General features: G+C 43.0%; 2 protein-coding genes across 6 annotated transcripts in view; both read right to left on the reverse strand.

Annotated features, from left to right (window-relative positions):
* The window catches only part of MIS18A (MIS18 kinetochore protein A), a 184654-nt gene extending 166151 nt beyond the window's left edge, over positions 1-18503 (reverse strand). For 3 of the 5 annotated variants that reach the window (XM_054542465.2, XM_054542464.2, XM_054542460.2), the window contains exons 1-3: positions 13171-17110; positions 9339-9405; positions 4919-5041 (exon numbers count right to left, since the gene is read on the reverse strand). In XM_054542465.2, coding sequence (XP_054398440.1) covers positions 4919-5041; positions 9339-9405; positions 13171-13501 — 521 coding nt within the window. In that variant the 5' untranslated portion in view covers positions 13502-17110. Of the gene's footprint in view, positions 1-3082; positions 3421-4000; positions 4098-4918; positions 5042-9338; positions 9406-13170; positions 17111-18421 lie in introns of those variants that run through there. The other 2 variants (XM_002830633.4, XM_054542466.2) reach the window with 2 other exon arrangements.
* Positions 18504-18544: 41 nt separating this feature from the next.
* The window catches only part of URB1 (URB1 ribosome biogenesis homolog), a 118888-nt gene continuing 113473 nt past the window's right edge, over positions 18545-23959 (reverse strand). The window contains exon 39 of the mRNA XM_024239472.3: positions 18545-18633. Within this exon, the coding sequence (XP_024095240.3) occupies positions 18620-18633 (14 nt within the window). The 3' untranslated portion in view covers positions 18545-18619. The remainder of the gene's footprint in view (positions 18634-23959) is intronic.

A 23959-nucleotide genomic window follows, 5' to 3' on the forward strand; every position in this document is an offset into this window, starting at 1 on the left:
AAAAAGTGTGAATTTCATACTGTATAATCACATTTAAACAAGCTTTTAAATATGGTTCTCATCCTAGGTGATCATTAAAACTCAGGTTATAAAATAATATTCGATTACATAGAAATATTTTTAGGAAATATTTTAAGTGAAAATAGTGTGACCAGTATGACCCCAAATTTGCATATAAAAATGACTAGAAGGATATACCCCAAAATGTGAGTAATTATCAATTGTAAGATTATGTGCTTTATTTTCTTCTTTGTGCTTTTTTCTATTTTTCAAATTTTGTGGAATGTTTACAACTGGGAAAAAAATAAAGCCAATAAATGTTATATAGTTTAGAAAAATATATAGCATTTCAGATTATGTCATTAGAATCTTACAAATAGATTGTCTACAAGACTGAATCAGATTGACTTTATTTAAATAAGGCTAAATCTTTATCCTTTATTTTTATGATGTTTTACTGCTTTCAAAGTAGTGTCATATGCATTATCTAATTTGATCATCCTTGACGCAGGGAAGACAGGTTATTATACTTGCATTATACGGATGCAAAAACAGATGATTACATGATTTGTCCCTGATCACATGGCTAATAAAGCAGTTAAACTGGGACTTTGACCCTGGATTTCTGGTTGCTACCCCCAAGACCCTCCTTCAAAAACAAGCTGGGGGAAGCTTTGCTCATGGCTCCTTGGTTCAAGAAGTTCCTACTGAAAACCTAGATCTGATTCTGCAAGGGGTCCCTCTCCTGGTCTTGAGCGTGTCCCATGCTTGACTAGAATCATCCGGGTAGGACACATGCCATTCAGGCATCGATGCTACACAGAATGATGCCTCCAGTGGACTCTTTAGCTTGGAAATGTATGAGCATGACTGGAGAACTTGCCGAGGACAGCACCGACACTCCGGGATGAAAACCATGCACAATGTTCTACAAACACCCAGTTACAACAATCTTTAAAGGCCGCATACCAGGTTCTGCAATCAGTTTCCATATCTGCTCCCTAAAGAACTAGGGAGTGCCCTTTATGAGAATGGCCGAACGAATAACTTCTGGGAAGATGTCTGAAGCCTCTGCTGGGTCCCATGTGGTTTGGGCTGGGACATGCGTCTCCTGCTTCTGGACCCTTACTCCTGCTCACAGGCAGTGCTTCCCCGGGGCTCATTTACCAGAAATGACCACACACTGGGTTTTCCAATGATAAGAAACAAAAACTTGTTGCCTCAAGTAGTAGGTTTTAGCAGGTGGATATATGGGACAAGTTAAACACAGACACACACACGTTCTGATGAGACCTCACAGAAAGCCAGAAAAGCCATACCACCAGGCTTCAGAGAAACAGGTGGCCCAGGACAGGGTGGCCCACAACAGGGGAAGTCCCCTCTCCTGCCAGTGTCACTGTGCAGCACAGACAGGATGCAGCACTCCCACCTGGACCCCAGCCTTGGAAGTCCCTCTCACTGTGATGGCAAGGCCACCCCTTCAGGGATGCCACAGGTTGAGGCCAAAGATGAAGACTGTCTTATGAAACACAGTGTTTCCTGGATTGACTTTTAGATGCTTCAGTGGAGACCATGTAATACAAATGTGTGCTGGCTTCTGTCTGCAGCCCAGGGGAGCCTCGCTAACTTCATGTGAAGAACCCTAACAGGAACACACGTGCAGGGATGGAAAGGTAATCAAAGGCCCACTCTAGAGGCAGCCACTAAGGCATGAGCTACATTTATCTTCTGATCTGTAACAGAATCTTAATTAGCACCAGGATATTAGAAATTACTTTTCATTGGTGAAATGAGTTTTCAAGATGAGTGAACTGGCTACAAATATTGTACAGCCCCTTCCTTCCCTAGTATGAACAGGGTATAACGAATCGGGGAGCCAAATTGCCTATGGCTTTGGAATGGAATCTGAAAATGCTTGCTGGAGTACTCTGTAACCTGCACAACCAGAGAGTTAGCTGAGGCTTGTGGCTAAAATACTTTCTCATCTGTTTGGAATGCATTTTCACACAAGGTGCCACCAAAGCACCTAAGAGGACAGACACCTGGGACTACATCAAGCTTACTGCAGCTGGATGTTGCCTTGTTGCCAGCGGGTGTTGACATTTGCTTCCACAGCACCATAGTCTGTTAGTGAGAGAGGAGTCTGCGAGAGAGAACACCTAGAGGACTCACTCAACATTAACTGAGGTTGTCGACAATCTCTCAAAAAGAACACAAGAATCCTGCATGATCCAGTCAATGCGACTTAGGACCTTTTACTCTGAGAACTTTAGTATTCTCACAAATAATCAGGGAACTTCTGAGCAGACGCTGAGTGAGTTACTCATACCACTGAGTACTGTTCCGTGACCTCACTCGCACCCAGAAACAAAGGGGTCTGGGGAAATTTGGGGTTACCTTTATATTCCTGAGCAGGCCTTCCACACTGCCATGCTCAGTAATGTGTGGATTTCACAGCACCAGGATTTCCGATCTCAGTTAAATACAATTCAGTTTGTAAAAATCAATCTTAAAGCACTTTGTTTTAGTCTTTATTCTCTTCAATTATAAAAATACATACTACAAAAGTTTCACATTATAGAAAACAGAAAAAACAAAAATTCCCCCAGAATCCCACTCTCAGAGATGGTTATTCCTCTTTGGTAAGTATTCCTCCAGGTTTTTTAAGCACATAGTAGTACATAAACAGGAAAAAGTAAAACCCTACTATATATATGCAACTGCTCTTGAGCAAGTTTTCAAATGGTTCTGACAGATCATTCTGACCAATTTCTCCAGGGAACTTTATGCATTAGTTATCAGAGAAGATTCCATGACACTGTGGGTAGACAAACCTCTAAGATTTTTCTTATCATTTATAATAAATATCGTCCCAAGTGTTAAAGGTCAAATAAAGTTTTTAAAAATAGTAAATAAATGTGATACAGAGGAAAAAAAGTTCAGAAAATCATCCCAGTTTCTTATCAAAATCAAAACTCCTAAGTCCCAATTCCAACAAGTACCATAAAATGGCTTTAAAATGGGATTTTGAGAAACAATCACTTCTTTACCATAAAATATAGCTATAAGAGTAATTCTACAATTTTGGTTTTTTTTTTTTTTTTTTTTTGAAACAAGGTCTCACTCTGTCGCCCAGGCTAGAACGCAGTAGTGGCATGATCAAGGCTCACTGCAGCCTCGACCTCCCAAGCTCATCTGATCCTCCCACCTCAGCGTTTCGCATGCCTGGCGAATTTTTTTTTTTTTTTTTTTTTGTAGAGACGACGTCTCACTATGTTGCTTCATTTAACAAATAAGGGGAGGAAGGGCGGGGGCAGAATGGAGGACACAGCCTAGAGTTCAGCTTTTACAAGTGGCAGAGGACAATTTGGATTCGGCCTCCCACAGCTGTATTTGTAATGCTTTCAAGACATCTTCCATCTATTGAATTGAAAAAATAAAAAAATAAAGAAACACACATATAATTAAAAATTATACATGGTTAAATATAATTAAGATATACACTTAATGCAATTTTGGATATGTCATACATTACATGGTAGATAGTGTTTAACAAAACTATTTAGAGGCATAAATTTTTTAAAATAAAGCATAATTCTATCAACAGTAGTTCTCAACCTATAATCTACATCTCTTTTATACAGTCATCACCATCTCACCTATCTGGCAATGAGAAAATGTTAACATCCAACAACAAGGCTATTTATACCACAAGAATTGAATCAAACGAAATATTGATTTGAATCAAAGATGTATTTCTAGCTTTGCAGTATTCGAATATATAGTTTTGATTTTGACATGAAATGTCTTCCTTATTTTGTTGATTAAGCTTTAGCTTCGAGTTCCCCAAAAATCAACTTTACTAACAACTGAAATGAAATAAGCACACTCTTCCTGCGATCAAAACAGATGACATTATGAGAATTATCGTTTGTGGGGGAGCACTTATTCACTGACAAATTGTTCATACAAAGATATAAAATGTACAGAATAAAATTACCTGTGTTAGAGACTTTTCTATTTCAACTCTGCTTTCAAGATTAAAAAGCTCTTTATCTTCTGACACAATTTGCTTTTCAGAGGACCCTAAAACATAACTGAAGTACGGTACAACGTTAAAATACGAGCTGGGTGTGGTGGTGTGCACTTGTTCCCAGCTATTCAGGAGGCTGAGACAGAAGGATCATCTGAGGCTAGGAGTTTGAAACCAGCCTGGGCAACACAAGACCCCGGGCAATATGCCTGTAGTCTTAGCTACTTGGGAGGCTGAGGCAGGAGGATCGCTGGAGCCCAGGAGTTCAAGGATGCAGAAAGCTATGACCACAGCACTGCACTCCAGCCTGGGCGACAGAGTGAGACCCCGTATCTTAAAAAAATAAGTTTTAAAATACATAAAAATAAAAAGCTGGGGGCGGGGGGCAATTTCCTACTGAACTATGTTCAATTTTTAAAAACAACTGAATATACTTTTATTACAAAAAAATTTCTCATAGTGTTTTCTCCTACAATTTAGAGTGTCTGACTTTTCCAATACCAAAGAAAGAAGTAGGTTAAAGCAAAAAAATAAAATAAAAATAAAAAATTACTGGCTTGTTAGAAATCATTACTTGAAAATATATTTATTGTTTTGTTTTTTTTTTTTTTTGAGACGGAGGCTCGCTATCGCCCAGGCTGGAGTGCAGTGGCGCGATCTCAGCTCACTGCAGGCTCCGCCCCCTGGGGTTCACGCCATTCTCCTGCCTCAGCCTCCTGAGTAGCTGGGACTACAGGCGCCCGCCACCTCGCCAGGCTAATTTTTTGTATTGAAAATATATTTAACCAAACAGTATTTAGTTCTGACACTTCCGTGCCAATTTCTCTGCAGACTTAACTTTCTGAAACACCAGTTGTGAGGTAAACATTTATATATCAAACTTACCTTTCAATGGCTTCAACACTGAGGCAAAACAAGTCTCTCTTGTAATCAAGATTCTTGGGTGTGCATCTGTACACGTAGCCAAGATTGAGTGAGCACCCCGTGCAGCACAAAGTCTCAAGGATGCTGCAATAAAGAAATGTCTTGCTTTAGAAAATGAAGCAGCAACTCTTTATAATAAAAATCTCACTGTTAAAATCCATAAACACTTCAGTTTCTAAAGTATGCTATTCTCACCACACTAGGTCATACATAAAGGATAGGAAAAAATGATAGAAAGATATTTACAATAAAAATGTAAAGACAGTCATCTCCAGGCCACGATGCCTTAAGTGTCAGATGACAAGGGACATACAAAAAAGTGACAAGAGAGGATATTGAGGTGGTGTTTTTCTAGAATATAAATTCCTCAATCTGGTACTAATGTAACAAAGTGGAGAATAAATATTTTAGGCTCGCCAGCTATATGGTGTCTGTCACTACTCACCTCTGCCATTGTAAAACGGAAGCACCTATAGACAATACTAACTGAATAACCTGTGTTCCAATAAACTCGTATTCACAAATGGGTGCCCGCCCCATGGGCCAGAGTTTACCAAACTCTGCTCTAGTGGAAGGTAATACTGTTTGGCTTAATAAAAAGAAAACTCTCTAAAGTTAGATGACAATCCATGTAATTGTTCCTTCATTCTAGTTACCTCTCAACTCAGGTTCCACACACTTGAATATACCCTCACCCAAAGCCTATTCATGTCTCCTTAAAACCTGGCTTAGAATCCAGTGTCTCCCAAACACCTTGTTGAACGGACCCATCCAAATTTACCATTCTATAAATATACTAAAATTACCATTCCAACACATAGCAAAATGATAACTGGAGATTTAAATCTAGTAGTGATCACAGTAGTAAAACATACACCACAAAGGATTTTTATTGCAAAAGTATTATAACTCCTACTCAGTACGTGAAACACTTGTAATCACTAAATATCCATTCCTGCTATCAAGCAAAAGGGAGCTACCCAAGACTCACAGATTACAGACTACATCATTGTTTACTTACAGATACTGAGACACTGTTAATTATTACAGCAACATGTGGAACAAAGAATAAAATGGATCACCATCTGATTAAGTAATGAATTCTCACTGATGATGTGATTAGCTGGATAGTATGCCACTGATTATATATTAAGTGTCTATGGGCTTTTATAAGCTTCTGTACTTTCTTTAGTTTTATAGTAGAAATAGTCTTGCTAAGTTGCCCAGGCTGGTCTCAAACTCCTAGCCTCAAGCAATCCTCCATCTTGGCCTCCCAAAGTGCTGAGATTACTAGCAGGAGCCACCATACCCAGCCAGCTTGTATAAGTTTTTATATGAGAAATATAAAAGCGTGTTGGTAAATTCCACCTAAATTACTCACAGTGAACAGGCAAACCTACATGCTATATATCAAACCTCATTACCATTATGAGACCACCTCACACCATTACCAAGATTGCAAACTAGTTATCTAATGTCATCAGCCAAGAAAGGACACTCAGAGAAAGCAGAGGCTTGAACTCCCCAAATCCACTGAGCCATGAATAAGACTGTTTTATCCCGAGTTATCAAAATCAACCTAAACACCACCAAAAATAGGACCAAACCCATTCACACTTTTAGAATCATCTTGTGGAACAATGAAGAGATGGTAGCTACTACTAAGGCAGCATCTTTCTGCTTTCACAGTTGGCAAGAATTTGGCCAGCATTCACCCTTTTCACTGAACAATAATATTGAGAAGGCAGTGCCAACAATCGTAAGGTAATGTTAGACAAGGAATAATCTGACTGTAAGATCCTCAACAAAGGACAAAGTCAGACTTAAGAGAGAAAACAGCACTGGTACGTTCACAACATATTTCTAAAGCCCACAGTGCTCTTGCTGACCATCAGCAGAATGGCTCAGGCAGGTATTCTGCAGGACGAGCCTATCAAAAAATTCACGAGCATCCCAAAGCAATATGGGAGTGTGGAGCACACAACCCTAGTGAAGTCCAAGACAACTGAAGGCAGTCTAATCGATGGGTTTAGGTGATACAAACAAACAGTATTAATAACTCCAGATCAAAGAGAGTGAATTCTCTATCAATCCTGATTAGAAAAAAGAAGAAAGTCTCGGTTTGGTGCTAGACTGTCTTTGATACTTGTCTCATAGTTGCACATCTTTTAATAGTAAGAGAACAGACCTCAGGCAGAGAACCAGCCAGGCAACAACATCTCAGCTAGAACTAATAACGTTTGTTTTCACTGTAATTATCTTCAGTTACTTTCTAGTTATGGCAAATATATATTTACGATAGGAAAAATAATCCTTTTAAGACAAATTTGAATAAAAATTTTGAGTTGATTTAATTTTAAAAATTTAGTATGTAACAGCACAGTTGGTAGCTGGTACACAAATAGGACAAAAATGATGGTGCAAAATGGCTAGAGCTAGAAAGTGGAGAAGAAAGAGCACTTCGAAGGCAGTAAGGAAGGATAACAAGCATTGTCCTAGCTCTTACTGCTAATTAGCCCTGTACCTTAGCAAAGTTCTAGCCTCCCTGGGCCTAACTTTCTTCAACTACAAAGTGAGAAATGATCTGAGGTGGGTTTTCCAAATTTTTATGGCCTGCATGCCAGCACCACAATTTCTGTCACATCCACAAACTGTCTGTACTATTACTAATTTATCTTAAATGGAGAAACTTTTTTTTTTTTTTTTTTACTTTTATGGAAGAGATACATAGGGCAAAGGTTACAGAAGCGGGACACAGAGCTTCCAAGACCTTTCTAGGTACACCACCCTCCCGGCATCTCATATTCACCAATCTAGAAGTTCTCTAAAACCCATGGGTTTTTTGGAGGTTTTATAACACAGGCATGATTAATTAAATCATTGCTGATGTTCTCTAGCCCCTCTGCCCTCGATGGAGGTGGGAGAAGAGGTTGGGGTAGGGCTGAAACTTCCAACCCTCTAATCATACCTTGGTCCTTCTGGCCCCCAATCCTGAAGCTACATAGGAGCCCCCCCCGCCACAGTCACCTCATTAGGATTCAAAACGACATTATTATCACTCCAGAGATTCCAAGCATCTTAGAAGCTCTTCGGTCAGAACTGGGGACTAAGACCAAACATGATAACAAAAGATACCCTTATCACCCCATCACTCAAGAAATTGAAAGGGTTTTAGGAGCGACTAAGTATTGAATGTTTCTGTCCCCTACCACATGTAGAAGTTGAAATGGCAGCTCCTAATGTGATGGTATTAGGAGGTGGGGTCATCAGGAGGTATTTGGTTGTAAGTGCACAGAGTAATTTTTTTAAATTGAAATATACTTTATTTGATAGGATACTCTAGAGTCACTAAAAATGAAAAGCCAGTATTCTTAATACACATTAAAATATATACATAATTAATTTTTGTTTAGCCATGTACCACCTAAAGTTATTTCATATGCAAGTGTAAGATACAGTTTACATTTGCAGAAACAATTATATAGGGTAGCGCTTCCCACTCAGTTTGCTTAGGCGTCACTATGGCACATGGGTGGCAGGTATGGCAAGATATTTGTCCCCTCTACCCTTAAAGTGGCCACACAGGGCCTCAGATTGCTGGAGCTCCTGTGTTGTTTGCTCTTGCCACAAACAGCCTTGTCTGTTTACCCCAATAGGCTGTGTGTGTGACAGCAGCATTTTATGTGTGCCATAACATGAGAACGGTGGGCAACATTAGCCTAAGGCACCCTTTAACACTGAGATTTTATAATACAGGTATTTCCTTTTCTTTTTTTTTTGAGAAGGAGTCTTGCTCTGTTGCCCAGGCTGGAGTGCAGTGGCGATCTTGGCTCACTGCAACCTCCACCTCCCTGGTTAAAGTGATTCTCTTGTCTCAGCCTCCTGAGTAGCTGGGATTGCAGGCCTGCACCACCATGCCTGGCTAATTTTTGTATTTTTAGTGGAGATGAGGTTTTGCCATGTTGGCCAGGCTGGTCTCGAATTCTGACCCCCGGTGATCTGCCCGCCTTGGCCTCCCAAAGTGCTGGGATTACAGGCGTGAGCCACCGTGCCCGACCTTCTTTTTCTATTTTTATTTTCGATTTCCTTCAGCACCAAGCCCAAAGATCCAAAAAGGGACTGTCAGAACATGCTTTTAGAAATCTAGAAACTTTAACTTTTCAATATCTAAAGGTGACCACAACCACTCAAGAACTAACATACTCCTTTCTAAAACAGGATATAGAAAAAGCAAAAAAAGAACTGATATATGGGAATGACTGATTTTTTACTATCATGAAAAGTTTTATCCCAAGTAACCTTACTACTAGTAATGACCTTTTAAAGATTTTTATTAAAAAAAAATTCTCTAACATATTCATATAAATACAGTTTTACTCACCAACCATTTTCCTTTTCACGTTTGGATAGCTTCTGTTCCTTATCCACAGAAACATTACAGGAAACACCTAGAAACAGAACGTAACAATAATTTATTAATGTGGTTCGTTATAACATACATGCAGACAGAGAATTTCTAATCCAACTTTTTAGAACTCGGAGGACAAAAAATAAGCCCAAAGTCAAATACACAAAAGAGCTGTTCAAAACTAAATGTACTGAGGTCTTCTGGGAAAAGATAACAGAATAAGAGTTATTTCCAACGAGGCGCAGTGACTCACACCTGTCATCCCAATCCTTTGGGAGGCCAAGGTGAGAGGATGGCTTGGGGCCAGGAGTTCGAGGTCAACCTGGACAACATAATGAGATTCCATCTCTACAAAAAAAATTTTAAATAAAAATTTAAGAAAAATTTTAAAAGGTTATTTCCTCCCTTTCCCTGAAAACCACTAACATTAATAGAATGGCTAAAATTAGAGGGAAAAATTCATTCCACAGTAAACTTGGAACCATTAGAATCTCAAATCACAGACTGCAAAGAATTATCTGCCAGATAGTGAAATTGGGTTCCAAACCTAGGAAGATGCAAACAGCCAACACATATATCTCCAGATTTCAAACACAAGGCCCATTTCTCTAAAAGTAATTGAGAGGGTCCTCAGGATCCCAGCCACACATCTTTTACTTGAACAATGACTTGGACAGAGGTCACTGCTGGACTCCAGAGGCAGCAGCAAACATTCCCAAAGAATCCAGGTCTAGGAAACACTAAAGGACAGGGTAGAGGGTGAAGAGAAATGAAGAAGGGACATCTGACCTAAAATGGCCAAAACAGACTCTTGATTTCACGGCCTCCTACAGTCTACCTTAATTCGGTAAACTCCAACTCCATCTACCTGCTTGCTGAAATCAGAAACCAGGGTGTCATCCTTGATTCTTTGTCTCCTCATCCTGCTCCCCCGTATCTACTCCACTGATCCATCCCATCAATTCTATCTCACAAACCTCACTCCAGCCCCCAAACCACCAGCACCACCTCTTACCTGGACTACTACTCTGGCTCTTCACTGACCTCCCCACTTCCATACTTGTTCCTCCTTCAATGCTTTCTCCAAAGAAAATGCAGGGTCACGTTACTCCCCTGCCTAAGCGAGCATAATAACATACTCATTAGAACAGATTACTAGTCTTTAGAACAGACTACAACGCCTTGCAGTTTCTGGTCTCTTCCTTCCTCCCTAAATCTTATCTTTATTCTCTTTGACCATACTCTAGTCGCAAGGCTTTTGCACCAGCTGCTCAGCACCTGTCAAAAGCAAAGAGCATGACCAAGAACTGTACCTGCAGCCAAGCTAACATTCACGTACAACAGGAAAATAATCCCAGCACTTTGGGAGGCAGAGGCGGGCGGATCACGAGGTCAGGAGATCGAGGCCATCCTGGCTAACACGGTGAAACCCCGTCTCTACTAAACATACAAAAAAATTAGCAGGGCATGATGGCGGGCGCCTGTAGTCCCAGCTACTCAGGAGGCTGAGGCAGGAGAATGGCGTGAACCCGGGAGGCGGAGCTTGCAGTGAGCCGAGACTGCACCACTGCACTCCAGCCTGGGCAACAGAGCGAGACTCTGTCACAAAAAAAAAAAAGGAAAATATTTTCTAGCACATAAACTGGAAATTTTCTTGGAGATGTGGACGTGGGGAGCACGAATGATTGATCAAACAACTCAGGAATGAAAACGCTATTAAGAAGCTTTTTTATGTTAATGAGTACTGGAGTTCGGAAAAAAATTTATATAAACATTACAGGATCGGGTGCTATAACTCACATCCGTAATCCCAGCACTTTAGGAGGCCGAAGCAGGGGATTGCTTGGGGCCAGGAGTTTGAGATCAGCCTGAGCAACATAGCAAGATTCTTGTCTCTACAAAAAATTTAAAAATTAGCCAGGTGTTAGTGTGCGTCTGTAGTCCCAAGCCACTTGGGAAGCTGAGCCGGAAGGATAGTTTGAGCAGGCGTTCAAGGTTACAGTGAGCTACGATTGCGCCACTGTACTCCAACCTGGGCAACAGAGGGCTGTTAACCCACTATAACCCTATTAAAAAAATAACCTATTAAATAAATAATCCTATTTAAAAAAATCATAGTAAAGCTGTTATGGCTACAGAACAGAATGTAAATGTACTGAATGTAAATGTATAACCCTTGACAAAATGAAAATAATTAAACTAATTCAAACTGGGTAAGGAAGGAATGGAAATGAATCCGAGTTCATTTATTTGTCTTTACTGGGGGGGAGGGGAGGTGTTAAATCCTAGTATCTAAATCTGATAAATCAGAAAATGTATAGTTCTTTAAATTTTAAACTGTTTACTATTTTAGAACTATGTTTTAAATTTAAAAGCTATTAATATAAAAATTAAATAACAAAAATAACAGCCTTTCTATAAGTAAAGCAAAACAATGAAAAGAGCCCACATGGCAAAAAATACACTATCAAAACAAAGTACAAATAAAATGAAAGATGTAACACCAAACATGTTACTCCTTAAAAAGATGTAAACAAGGTAACCTCATTTAAACAAAGAGCTTTTCCTACTGGATAAAAAAATCTGTTTTTTTGTTTTTTTTTTTTTGAGACGGAGTCTAGCTCTGTCGCCAGGCTGCAGTGCAGTGGCGCAATCTCGCCCCACTGCAACCTCCGCCTCCCGGGTTCCAGCGATTCTCCTGCCTCAGCCTCCGGAGTAGCTGGGATTATGGGCGCACACCACCATGCCCGGCTAATTTTTGGTTTTGGCGAGGGTGGTCTGGAATTTTTGTATTTTTAGTAGAGACGGGGTTTCACCATGTTGGCCAGGATGGTCTCGATCTCCGGATCTCGAGATCCGCCCACTTCGGCCTCCCAAAGTGCTGGGATTACAGGCCTGAGGCACCGCGCTCGGCCTGGTTTGATTTTAATAGGTGCAAAGAGTTAATCTCAACTTTCAGTTAACTACTGGACACTGGTGTGCTCCTTTATTCCCAGTATTACACCAAGGAAAACGTTCCAGAAACGTCGATAAGCCGGTGGTGAATTACTTCCATCGAAACATTTAAAGCATTCAAAGAGAGAAAAAACTTCATCTTGAAAAACCACAATCCAAAAACAACAGCCATTCTTACAACAATTCAGAAAAAATATGTGAACCACTTTATCCCTAAATACTGGAAAAATATCAAAATGAGGGAACAGTGGAACAACAGAGGTAACTGCTAGAACCAGGATTAGAAACTAATTCCTGCCTTCTTCTGAACTCTTTTGCTACACCCTCCTTCCTCGCCAATTTCGATGAGGTTGTTGGTGCTTTTATTGCAAGTTTCCTTCCCTTTCTTCCCCGTAACACTGTGTTCCGACAGCTCTACGGCTCTATCACTGGGAGACTGTAGAGGCATCCGCTGATACACCAACAGCCCGCTAATTTCTGTGGGGAGTAATAGTACTGGCTGCACCTCAAGTGCTTACAGTCTAGTTGACCATTTGTTTTTCTTTTTTCAGGGTCTTTAAAAGTGTTATTCTTTGTTGCCCTTTGTTTCTGAGTAATGCTCACGATGATGCTGACTCAACCGCTGCTCTTCTGGGATCGGGGACCCCAGAAAAGAACCCGCCGCCCGAGAGCCAAAGTGGAGGGGGACCCTCCTCCCCTTTTCCTGCGACAGCTCACACTCTCACACTTTTTGCTCTTAAAGTCCCTGGGCAGCCCCAAGGAGCCCCCGCCTCCTCCCGGGCCGCCCACGCGCGGCACCCCTGGAAGAAGGCGTCCCCACGCCCCCCCTGCCCGGCTCGACCCAACTGACAGCGAAGCAGAATGCAGTTGGTGTCCTCCTGGCTGGCCACCCAGCTCAGCGAGTCGCCCAGCGGCCGCCGGCAGCCGGAGCACAGGAACACCAGCGGCCTCTCCTCCGCAGCCGCCGCCTCCTCCAGCCGCGCCCTTTCCGTGTCGGCCACCGACGCGTCTTCGCTCATGGAGCTCCACATGCTCGCCCACTTCTGCAGCAGCTGGTGGCGGCTCGAGTCTTCGGAGAGTCTCTTGCCCAACAGCGAGGAGTCGCTGCATTTGCCCTTGTCGCCGCACTCACAGCCGCCAGCGCATCCTCTGCTACACCTCAGTGACCCAACGCCCGCCATTACCTACAAATCTCCCGCGCCCCAGAGCGCCATGGGAAAAAAAAAACGCCGCTGCCCATGCGCGGAGCGGGGCGCGGTGGCGGAGGCCGAGAAGGGGCAAACGCCTGAAGGGGGTGGGACGGCGGGCGGCCTCTAGTACGCATGCGCACCGTGCGGCCTGGGCCTGGCGTGATAGTCACTGCGCCTGCGTCAGGTTTTCCAGCCTGAAGAAATTGACGTTGCAGACCTGTTTTCTTGTCTTCCTAAGGATTATTCACCCCTTTCCGTGGGAGAGGCAGCGTCACTGAGAAAGTTACCGGCTGCAAGCTTGAGTGTCTAAGAACCACCTGGCGAGCTTCTTAAGCAGATCGCCAGGTTCCATCTTCACAGACTCTGGTTCAGCAGGTAGCAGGTTAGCCCGAGAATCTGCATTTCTAACAAGCTCCTAGGCGTGCCCACGCTGTCAGTATTGGCAGCCCAACCTTTTTGGGGGGTGGGGGGGAGTCTTTCTATGTTGCGGCTCTCGAACTCCTAGCCTTAAGCGATCTTCCCGCCTCGGCCTCCCAAAATGCCAGGATCGCAAGCGTGAGCCACTGTGCCAGACCACCACCCTTTTTCTTTTTTGTAAGTGAACTAATTATAGTTGTATATAAGCAGCTCCACTTTTGATGACCACTGCTCTATTTTGTCGGCTTCTGGGGGCCTCCTTTCCATGAAGTGGAGAAGGAAGGGGATAGAGGAGTCCCTCATCACAGGGTCCTTTTGCGCATTGCTATTCCTGGAATGTGACCCTGGGAAGGGCCCCGGATCACTCAGGCTGTCTGTCACTGCAAGGAAAAAGTTGAGGAAGCAGCAGTGCCCCTGGAAAGCCTGGAAGTGTCCCTGCTGCTTGGATCAAGGAACAATTCGTCCTTGCAAGGAAGAAGCATCGCTTGTTGATGATAAGGACAGATTTCCTCAGCTGCCCCAGAAAGCCAGCCTCTGCCTAAAACACCGAAGGTCAAGAGGGAAAGCTGGCGGGGAACCAGCCAGCTGCACCACAGACAGTCTGGTGGTATACCTGGGAAGAAAGCTACCTGCAAGGACCTACCTCTGTTCCTACTACGCTCTGGGTGTCCCCCAAGTCACTGCCTACTTTGCTTGGTTGCATAAACTATTTACGTAAATGTACTTCCAAGTTTAGTGCTTACAGCCACTAGCAAAAAGCAAAAGCTTTGGAGTCAGTGGTCCTGGTAACTTACCCCTCCCTCCACAAGGTAGTAACAGTGTAGGGAACTGTGGAAAAGGCTGTTTGCCTTCCCTGAGTCTAATTCTTCATGGAGTAAATGGAGTCTGTTTCTTCAGTACTACACCAAGTTGTTCATGAGGATCAAGTTTTCTAATATTCATGAAAATACTTTGTAAACCTTGGCACACCATGCTCATGTTAATCAGCTTCTTACTGGAAGAAAATGCTTTAGATAATTTAGGCTTTTTTTTTTTTACCCATAGAATTCTCTTCCTTCCTTCTGCTTTTTTTTTCTTTTCTTTATTTTTTCAGAGATGATATTTCAGTATGTTGCCCAGGCTGGTCTCGAACTCCTGGCCTCAAGCGATCCTCCTGCCTCAGCCTCCCAAGTAGCTGGAACTACAGGCATGCATCACCATACTTTGCCCCTTCTGCTTTTGTGGAGCCAAGCTTGACCTTCCTGGACTGTTGTTTTCAAGCATAATATCTCTGGTACAACATTGATACAATCCACATGAGTTCTTTAAGTAAGTGGCTAGTTACTTTGGGATTCAAAGGATCATCTTGTCTCAGACTTTGGGTTCCTATTGTCAATACTTAAATTCTATGATAGGATGCCCCAGGAAAGAAGGAATACAAGGCCAAGCTGCATGGTGACTTTCAGGGGCCCTATTTTTGCCTTAGTAGGCCTTTCTCTCCATAAAACAGTTAATAAAAATTTCATTTTATAGTCACATTACTATGAAGATGATTATATTAAAATGATAATCATAAAACATTTTTAGACCTGTAAGTTCATTTATTTCTCTTGATTAAAAAAATTGAAACATTTTCATGGTCCTTCAAAATATCATGGTTTGTAGGCATGATGCCTCCTGCACGTCATGGAGAAGTTGGCTGATGCAAAATGAATTCCTCTATAGGCACAAGTGTGTTTGTATTAATATTATGAATATAAAAACAAGGCTAGCCATGGTGGCTCATGCCTGTAACCCCGGCACTTTGGGAGGCTGAAGCGAGAGAGTCACTCGAGCCCAGGAGTTTGAGACCAACCTGGGCAACATAGAGAGATCCTGTCTCTACAAAGATTTCAAAATTAGCCAGGCATGGTGGTGCGCCCCTGTAGTCCCAGCTGCTTGTGAGGCTGAGGCAGGAGGATGGGTTGGGCTTGGGAGGTCGAGGCTGCAGTAAGCTGTGATTACGCTATTGCACTCCAGCCTGGGTGACAGAATGAGATCCTGTCTCAAAAAAATAAAAAACAAAACAAAACCTCAGCTAACCACAAAATCATCATATTTATGGGAGGACAAAATGAGATGCTTGAAAAAGATGACCTCATAGTTCGTGGTTGTGGTTGCTTCCTAAACTACATTCTCACCGTTCTTCCTAGTTATATAACTAGGAGATTTGGATAAGGTTGAGTCCATCTCCACCAATCTCACCACCAGTTCCGGGAATGAGTCCCTAGAGGTTTAACCCAATCAATCAGGATGACCATGACTCTTCCACAGTGATTGGGGCAGGGATGGCACCTACCCCTGGCTACCCATGCTGCTCCCCTGGCAATAGGGATTGGCTCAGAATAAAAACTTGGCCTTGTCAAGTTCAATTTTGCCCAATCTGAGTAAGGGAGTCACAGAGAAACAGCACCCAATCTCTAGATCCTTCCAGTTGTGTGAGCCAACCAGTTCCAGTTATTGTGGAAGCCAGTTTCAATTGTTTTGTTTTTACTAGCAACCAAAAATGTATGGAACAATCTGTTACAGTATGTTAAAATTGAAGTTTCCACTAAGACTCCAAGATTAAGTAAAAATGAGATATCAAAGTGTCTGTGAGACAGATTGCCCTCCTTCCTGGAGGAATCTTCAGAGTAGATTTAAGAGAGATGATTTCGTCCTGCTTATTATTATTATTTTTTTTTTGGAGTCTCACTCTGTCACCCAGGGTGGAGTGCAGTGACATGATCTCGGCTCACTGCAACCTCCACCTCCCAGGTTCAAGGGATTCTCCCACCTCAGCCTCCTGAGTAGCTGGGATTACAGGCACCCACCACCACACCCAGCTAATTTTTGTATTTTTAGTAGAGACGGGGCTTTACCATGTTGACTAGGCTGGTCTTGAACTCCTGACCTCAGGTAATCCACCCACCTCAGCTTCCCAAAGTGCTGGGATTACAGGCATTGGCCACCATGCCTAGCTGATTTCCTCCTTCTCTTACACCTCTCTCACACACTTTGGGAATATAAAGGAAGTGAGAAAATGGTGACCAAGATGACTTCACTGGAAGGATCTCTTTGGAGATGGGCCCCTCCCCAATAGAGAAGATGAGGGTATCTGCCTCCTTGCCTCAATTTGGCTGACAAGAGACTTTGAGGAGACACTTACATACCTGTTGGTTCCCAGGCACTTGGGGACAGGGTGACCTGCAGGAGCGTCAAGCTGCATGTGTTTTGGTAGCACAACAAAGGCAAACAAGGTGGGTTGTCAGCCAGATCTGAACTTTGCTGGCAGGATGTCACCTAGAGTCTTAATTTCTGCCTAAGGAGCTAACCTGGAAGCACGAAGACATCCCAGGGGTGAGTCAAGTGTGAACAGCACTCCTGGAGAACCAGGGCAGAGGGAGAGCCAGCCTGAGATGAGGCCTTGCCCAGTGGGTCATGGGCATGCACCTGGCATTTGGGAGGTGCAGGGAGTCCCCGATGGGGCTAGGAGAGAGGGTCAGGTCTAACTAGATCTGACGTAAGAGTGCAAAACAAAGTTAGAACGAGTTCAAGTGTGTATTAGTCTGTTCTCATGCTGCTATAAAGAACTACTTGAGGCTGGGTAATTTATAAAGGAAAGAGGTTTAACTGACTCACAGTTCTGCATGGCTGGGAAGGCCTCAGGAAACTTGCAATCATGGTGGAAGACAAAGGGGAAGCAAAGCACGTCTTACGTGGCAGCAGGAGAGAGAGAGCAAGCCAAGGGGAGGTGCCACACTTTAAAACCACCAGATCTCGTGAGAACTCACTATCATGAGAACAGCCTGGGGGAACTGCCGCCATGATCCAGTTACTCCCGCCACGCCCCTCCCTCAACACATGGAGATTGCAATTCAAGATGAGATTTGGGTGGGGACACAGAGCCAAACCATATCAAAGTGAAAACTGTCCTATCCCCCACTTTCCCCATCTCAGGCTAGGCAGAAATGAAAACCGCAGGGAACAGGTGAGGTGCGAAAGAACAGGGCCAGCCACAGCCCCTTCCCCACCTGAGGCAGGGAAGGCTGAGGCAGCCTATGTCCTACCTGGGGCAAAGGAAAAACAATTCTCATCCTGTAGTGAAGATTGCTGTGTTGATTAGTATCTTGGACTGATGCTACCATTTCTTCACTGAGATTCTGTTTGCAACGAAAGTGCCTACAGAATTGTCTATTCCCTGAGAGGGCCTTAGAAGAACACAGAGAGCATGCACTAAAATTCTGCTAGTATGGGGAGGGTTTCTTTGCAAAGGTTTGTAGGAGAGAACCATGAGGGATGGTACAGGAATCCAAGTTAGCAGTACTGAAGCCAACACCACCCTTCCCTCGACCTAGAGGGACGCTGGGCGAGGTTACCAGAAGGAAGGAGAGTTGCGAAGAGCAGACCACCTTGAGACAATCACCTTCCATCCAGGGTCACAGCCACCAGCTGGGGTGACCTCAGGGAGGGAAGCAGGAGATTAAATTCTCTGACCTTGCTCTCTTCTGTCCCTCCAGTTTCCTGCTGGAACTCGCCATTGCCCACATCCAGCCAGAATCCACAGGGCACGGAGCATATTGATGTAATCGATACAAGTTCACCATAGTCAAGAGCAGGGTGGAGCGTGAATGGGAAGGAATCCCACACACAGACTGCCCTTGTGCTCATCTAGGGCCACAGGGAAGGCGGTCATCACCGAAGAAGGTCTAAGGGCATAGCAGAAGGCAAAATGTGAAAGAGAGTTCCATTTTTATTGTAACCTGCAGTCTTTTCTTGCACAACATATGGGTTACTTGAACTACCTGATTCAACCCTAATTTTTGGCTTGATTCAAAAGCTTTAGTGTAAATAACAAACAAATGCTCATCTAATTTATATCAATGGTTAGCACTAGAAGGGAGAGAGAGAGAGCAAGAAAATATAACTGGAGGAGAGAAGGAAAAAGAGAAGAAACAAATGAGATCTTGATAATTTGGGAGAATTATGGCCTTTTAAGAGTGCTCTGGCAATTGAGGAAAATCAGAAATTAATGGCTATAGGCCGAGCGCAGTGGCTCATGCCTGTAATCCCAGCACTTTAGGAGGCCAAAGGGGTGGATCACCTGAGGTCAGGAGTTAGAGACCAGCCTGGCCAACATGGCGAAACTCCGTCTCTACTAAAAATACAAAAATTAGCCAGCTGTGGTGGTGGCCCCCTATAGTCCCAGCTACTCAGGAGGCTGAGGCAGGAGAATCATTTGAACCCAGAGGGTGGAGGTTGGGGTGAGCTGAGATTGCACCTCTACATTCCAGCCTGGGTGAAAGAGTGAAACGCCGTCAAAAAAAAAAAAAAAAAAGAAAGAAGAAAAGAAATTAATGGCTACAGAATGCAATCGCAGGCTATATTTTAATTTCATTCCCTTCCTTTCACTAACATGATGGATGACAGGTAGCTGGAATCAGTCAGCTGGCTCCTTTAGTGCGTAAAGAGTTGGCTGCAGCTGCATCTGAGGACCAGTTGATCCAATTCTTTTTTTTTTTTTTTTTTTTGAGACAGTCTTAGTCTGTCACCCAGGCTGGAGTGCAGTGGTGTGATCTCAGCTCAGTGCAACTTCCGCCTCCCAGGGTCCAATGATTCTTGTGCCTCAGCCTCCTAAATAGCTGGGATTACAGGCACATGCCACCACACCTGGCTAATTTTTTGTATTGTTTGTAGAGACAGGGTCTGGCTATGTTGCCCAGGCTGGTCTGCAACTCAAGTGATCCCCCTACCTCGGCCTTCCATAGTGCCGGGATTATAGGCATGAGCCACCACACCTGGCCTGATCCAGTTATTGGTAGAAATATGTCTAGGGGCCAAATGGCACCCAAAGCTGCCACCTTCCTGGTCACAGCAACTGGTTCAAGGTGAGCAGAACCAAGCTAGAGCCAGTCTGTGTCCATCCTGGGATTTTTCATGCCAAAGCTTGAAAGGAGAGTCCTCTGCTCATCCTTTCCTCTTGAATCACGACTACAGAGCTGTCATCAGCCATGTCCCTAGCCACGTGGAACAGCCTGGCATGACCTTGACCCTCAGAAAGAGACAAGATGCAAGGCGGAGCCCGGGAGTCCTAGCAGCAGCCACGCCCCACTGCTCCCCATCGAGCTCCACGGCCCCCACCTCACACCATGGTCCCATTAAACCCCACTGGTGTTTAAGCCACTTACAATTGGGTTTCTGTCACTACCAAAAGAATCCTGACTAAATGCAGATTCCAGTCCAGAACCTGGGTCTCTGGACCCCAAGTCCAGTGGTCACACCAAACTGATGAAATGTAACACCGTATATCTGATAGGGCCTTGTAGTTTTCAAAATACATCTTTCAATGGGCTAACTCTGAGGAATTCCAATATCATGTAAGAGAAGAATATGTTTCCAATGTAAAATTCTTTTTTTTTTTTGAGACTGAGTCTCACTCTGTCACCCAGGCTGGAGTGTAATGGCGTGATCTCAGCTCACTGCAACCTCCACCTCCCTGGTTCAAGCAATTCCCCTGCCTTAGCCTCCCGAGTAGCTGGGATTACAGGTGCACGCCACCACGCCCGGCTAATTTTTTTGTATTTTTAGTAGAGACAGTGTTTCACCATGTTGGCCAGACTGGTCTCGAACTCCTGACCTCAGGCAATCCGCCCGCCTCGGCCTCCCAAAGTGCTGGAATTACAGGCGTGAACCACTGCGCCCAGCCTCTCAATGTAAAATTCTTCTATCAGCCCCTCACTTTCTTTCTAAGCACTCCTTTGTTTCCCCACAGTTCTGTTCTTTTTTTTTTTTTTTTGATACAACTGGAGGAAGATGGCTAAGACTGATCACCAGGGCTATGCTATAGCCATTAGAGAATAATAGGTTTTAGCCTCTATGCCAAACACGTAAATCTCCCTTTTAACTAAAAGGGTATTTTCTAAACACAGCACAGACTAATCAGAAAGTGAGTTTTGTGACTTCTGAATCTGGAATAATATCAGAGATGCTTAAGATTACAAATCAAGTATTATCGGAGAGATTCAAGAAACATCGTATCCATAGCTGAAGGATTGAAAGATAAAGGAATTCACAGAATATATAATCAAATAAGTAAGAAATGTAAATGGCCAAAGAAAAGACAAGAGGCATAGGTCCAGGAGGTTCAACATCTGACTAACAGGTGGTTCAAATATACAGGGAACACAAAATAAAGAGAAAAAATCATTTAAAGAAAAAATGCAGTTGACTGGGCACCGTGGCTCATGCCTGTAATCCCAGCACTTTGGGAGGCTGAGGTGCGTGGGCCATTTGAGGTCAAAAGTTCGAGACCGGCCTGGCCCACCTGGTGAAATCCAGTCTCTACTAAAAACACAAAAATTAGCTGGGCGGTGTTGATGCATGCCTATAATCCCAGCTACTCAGGAGACTGAGGCAGGAGAATCGCTTAAGCCTGGGAAGCAGAGGCTGCAGTGAGCCAGAATCATGCCACTGCACTCCAGCCTGGGCGACAGAGTGTCAAAAAAAAAAAAAAAAAAAAAAAAGAGAGAGAGAAAAGAAAGAGAAAGAAAGAAAAGAAAAGAAAAAGAAAGGAAGGAAGGAAGGCAGACAGACAGACAGACAGAAATTTTCACTGCACTCCAGCCTGGGCGACAGAGTGAGGCCCTGTCAAAAAAGAAAGAAAGAAAGAAAAAGAGAGAGAGAGAAAGGAAAGAAAGAAAGAAGGAAGGAAGGAGAGGAGAGGGGAGGGGAGGGGAAGAGGAGAGGAAGAAGGGAGGGAATGCAATTGCTAAAAGATGAATCTTCAGATTGGAAGAGCATACTAATTTCCTGGCACAAGAAATGAAATAATCTCACACCAAGGCTTAACATTGTAAATTATCAGAACTCCAACCTTCAGAGAAATTTCTAAAAGTTTCAGAGAAGAGGGAAAAGGTGCAAGAATCAGATCACATTGGACTTCTCATCAGCAACCTGACTTCAGAAGCCAGAAAGCTCAAAGTTCAGTGGGCAGATGATTTTCAGACTAGAGTTATACACCCATTCCAATCATGATCCAGGTATAATTGCCATTTTCAGATGTAACAGAACTTGAAAATTTTATCTTTTACATAGCTTTTTTTTTTTTTTTTTTTGAGACAGAGTCTTGCTCTGTCACCCAGACTGGAGTGCAATGGCGCGATCTCGGCTCACTGCAACCTCCACCTCCTGGGTTTAAGTGATTTTCCTGCCTCAGCCTCCCGAGCAGCTGGGATTACAGGTGTCTGCCACTATACCCAGCTAATTTTTGTATTTTTGGTAGAGACGGGGTTTCACCAGGTTGGCCAGGCTGGTCTCGAACTCCCGACCTCAGATGATCCACCCGCCTAGGCCTCCCAAAGTGTTGGGATTACAGGTGTGAGCCACTGCACCCGGCCACATAGCTTTTCTTATTTGAAAATATGCTACAACAAGAAATGTAGAAAGATAGGTCGCTGTAAAAGAAAAGCAAATATTTAATATATGAAAAGATTCTCTGCCATGCTCATTTTTAAACGACACTAAAAACCAATAGCTCACCTACCACTTTGATAAAATCCAGAAGTTTGACAACATAATCTGTTGTCCATACTGTTGCCCTAGAAAACAGGCACTTTCATACATTGTTGATAGAAATGCAAGATATTATAACCTCTATGGAAAGGAATTTGGCAATATCTAACAAAATTGCATACATACGTATCCTTTCTCTGTCTCGCTCTCTCTCTCTCTCTCATACACACACACACACACACCCCTCACATCTAGGAATTGATTCCAAAAGTACACTGGCAAAAATATGGTAAAACATGAACACAAGACATTGCAGCACTACTTGAAATAGAAAAGACTGAAAACAACCCAAACATTCATCAAGTGGGAAGTGAATGGATAAGATGTAGTACAACCACACGATGGAGCATTACGTACCTGTGAAAAAGAAAGAGGCTTATCTCTACATGCCATGGAGGGGACACCAGAATAAATGGTTAAGTAAAAAAAGGCAGGCTGGGTGCAGTGGCTCACGCCTGTAATCTTAGCACTTTGGGAGACCAAGGTAGGGGGATTACTTGGGTCCAGGAGTTCGACACCAGCCTGGGTGACATGGCAAGACCCTGTCTCTACTAAAAATACAAAAAAAGTTAGCTGGGCATGGTGGCACATGCCTGTAGTCTCAGCTACTCAGGATGCTGAGGTGGGAGGATTCCTTGAGCCTAGGAGGCAGAGGTTACAGTGAGCCAAGATTGAGCCACTGCACTCCAGCCTGCACAATAGCGCAAGACCCTGCCTCAAAAAAATAAAACAATATTTTTTAAAAATGTAATTTGCCAATGGACATCTAAAAAAAGGTAGGGGAAAGACATTAATATACATACATATTTACTTATATTTTTAAAAATTGAAGGATATACCAAAAACTTTTTTTTAAAGTGCCTCCTTAGCTGAAAGTAACAGAAACACAGAAGAGGAATAGGAACTACGGATCCACAAGTGTACTTTGTCTTGTATATTTGACTTTGGAATCATGTAACTATTTGACATAATTTTAAAACAAAATCTTTTTTTAAAAAAACCTCTAAATATGTAGATATTGAATATATCTAGTGGATGGCATAGCTGCATAGAGAAGAACTATTTTGAGTAATTTTAAAACATGAACTTGACTATACATATCTCATGAGATATACCCTAAGTACCAAAATAAATGAATAAATTTCTGCCGTCTCTTTCCCAAAAAGATTTTAAACCATTTTTAGTAAGCATGTTATTGTTGTTAGAATTGATATTGTTAGCTGCAAAAAAAATAAAATAAAATACTTAGGAATATACCTAACCAAAAAGGTGAAAGACCTCTACAAGGAAAAATACAGAACACTGCTGAAACAAATGGAAACACATCTCATGCTCATGGATGGGTAGAATCAATATTGTCAAAATGACCGTACTGCCAAAAGCAATCTACAAATTCAATGCAATTCCCATCAAAATACCATGATCATTCTTCACAGAACCAGAAAAAACAATCCTAAAATTCAT

This window comes from Pongo abelii, chromosome 22, assembly GCF_028885655.2.
Source record: "Pongo abelii isolate AG06213 chromosome 22, NHGRI_mPonAbe1-v2.0_pri, whole genome shotgun sequence".
Classification (NCBI taxonomy): domain Eukaryota; kingdom Metazoa; phylum Chordata; class Mammalia; order Primates; family Hominidae; genus Pongo; species Pongo abelii.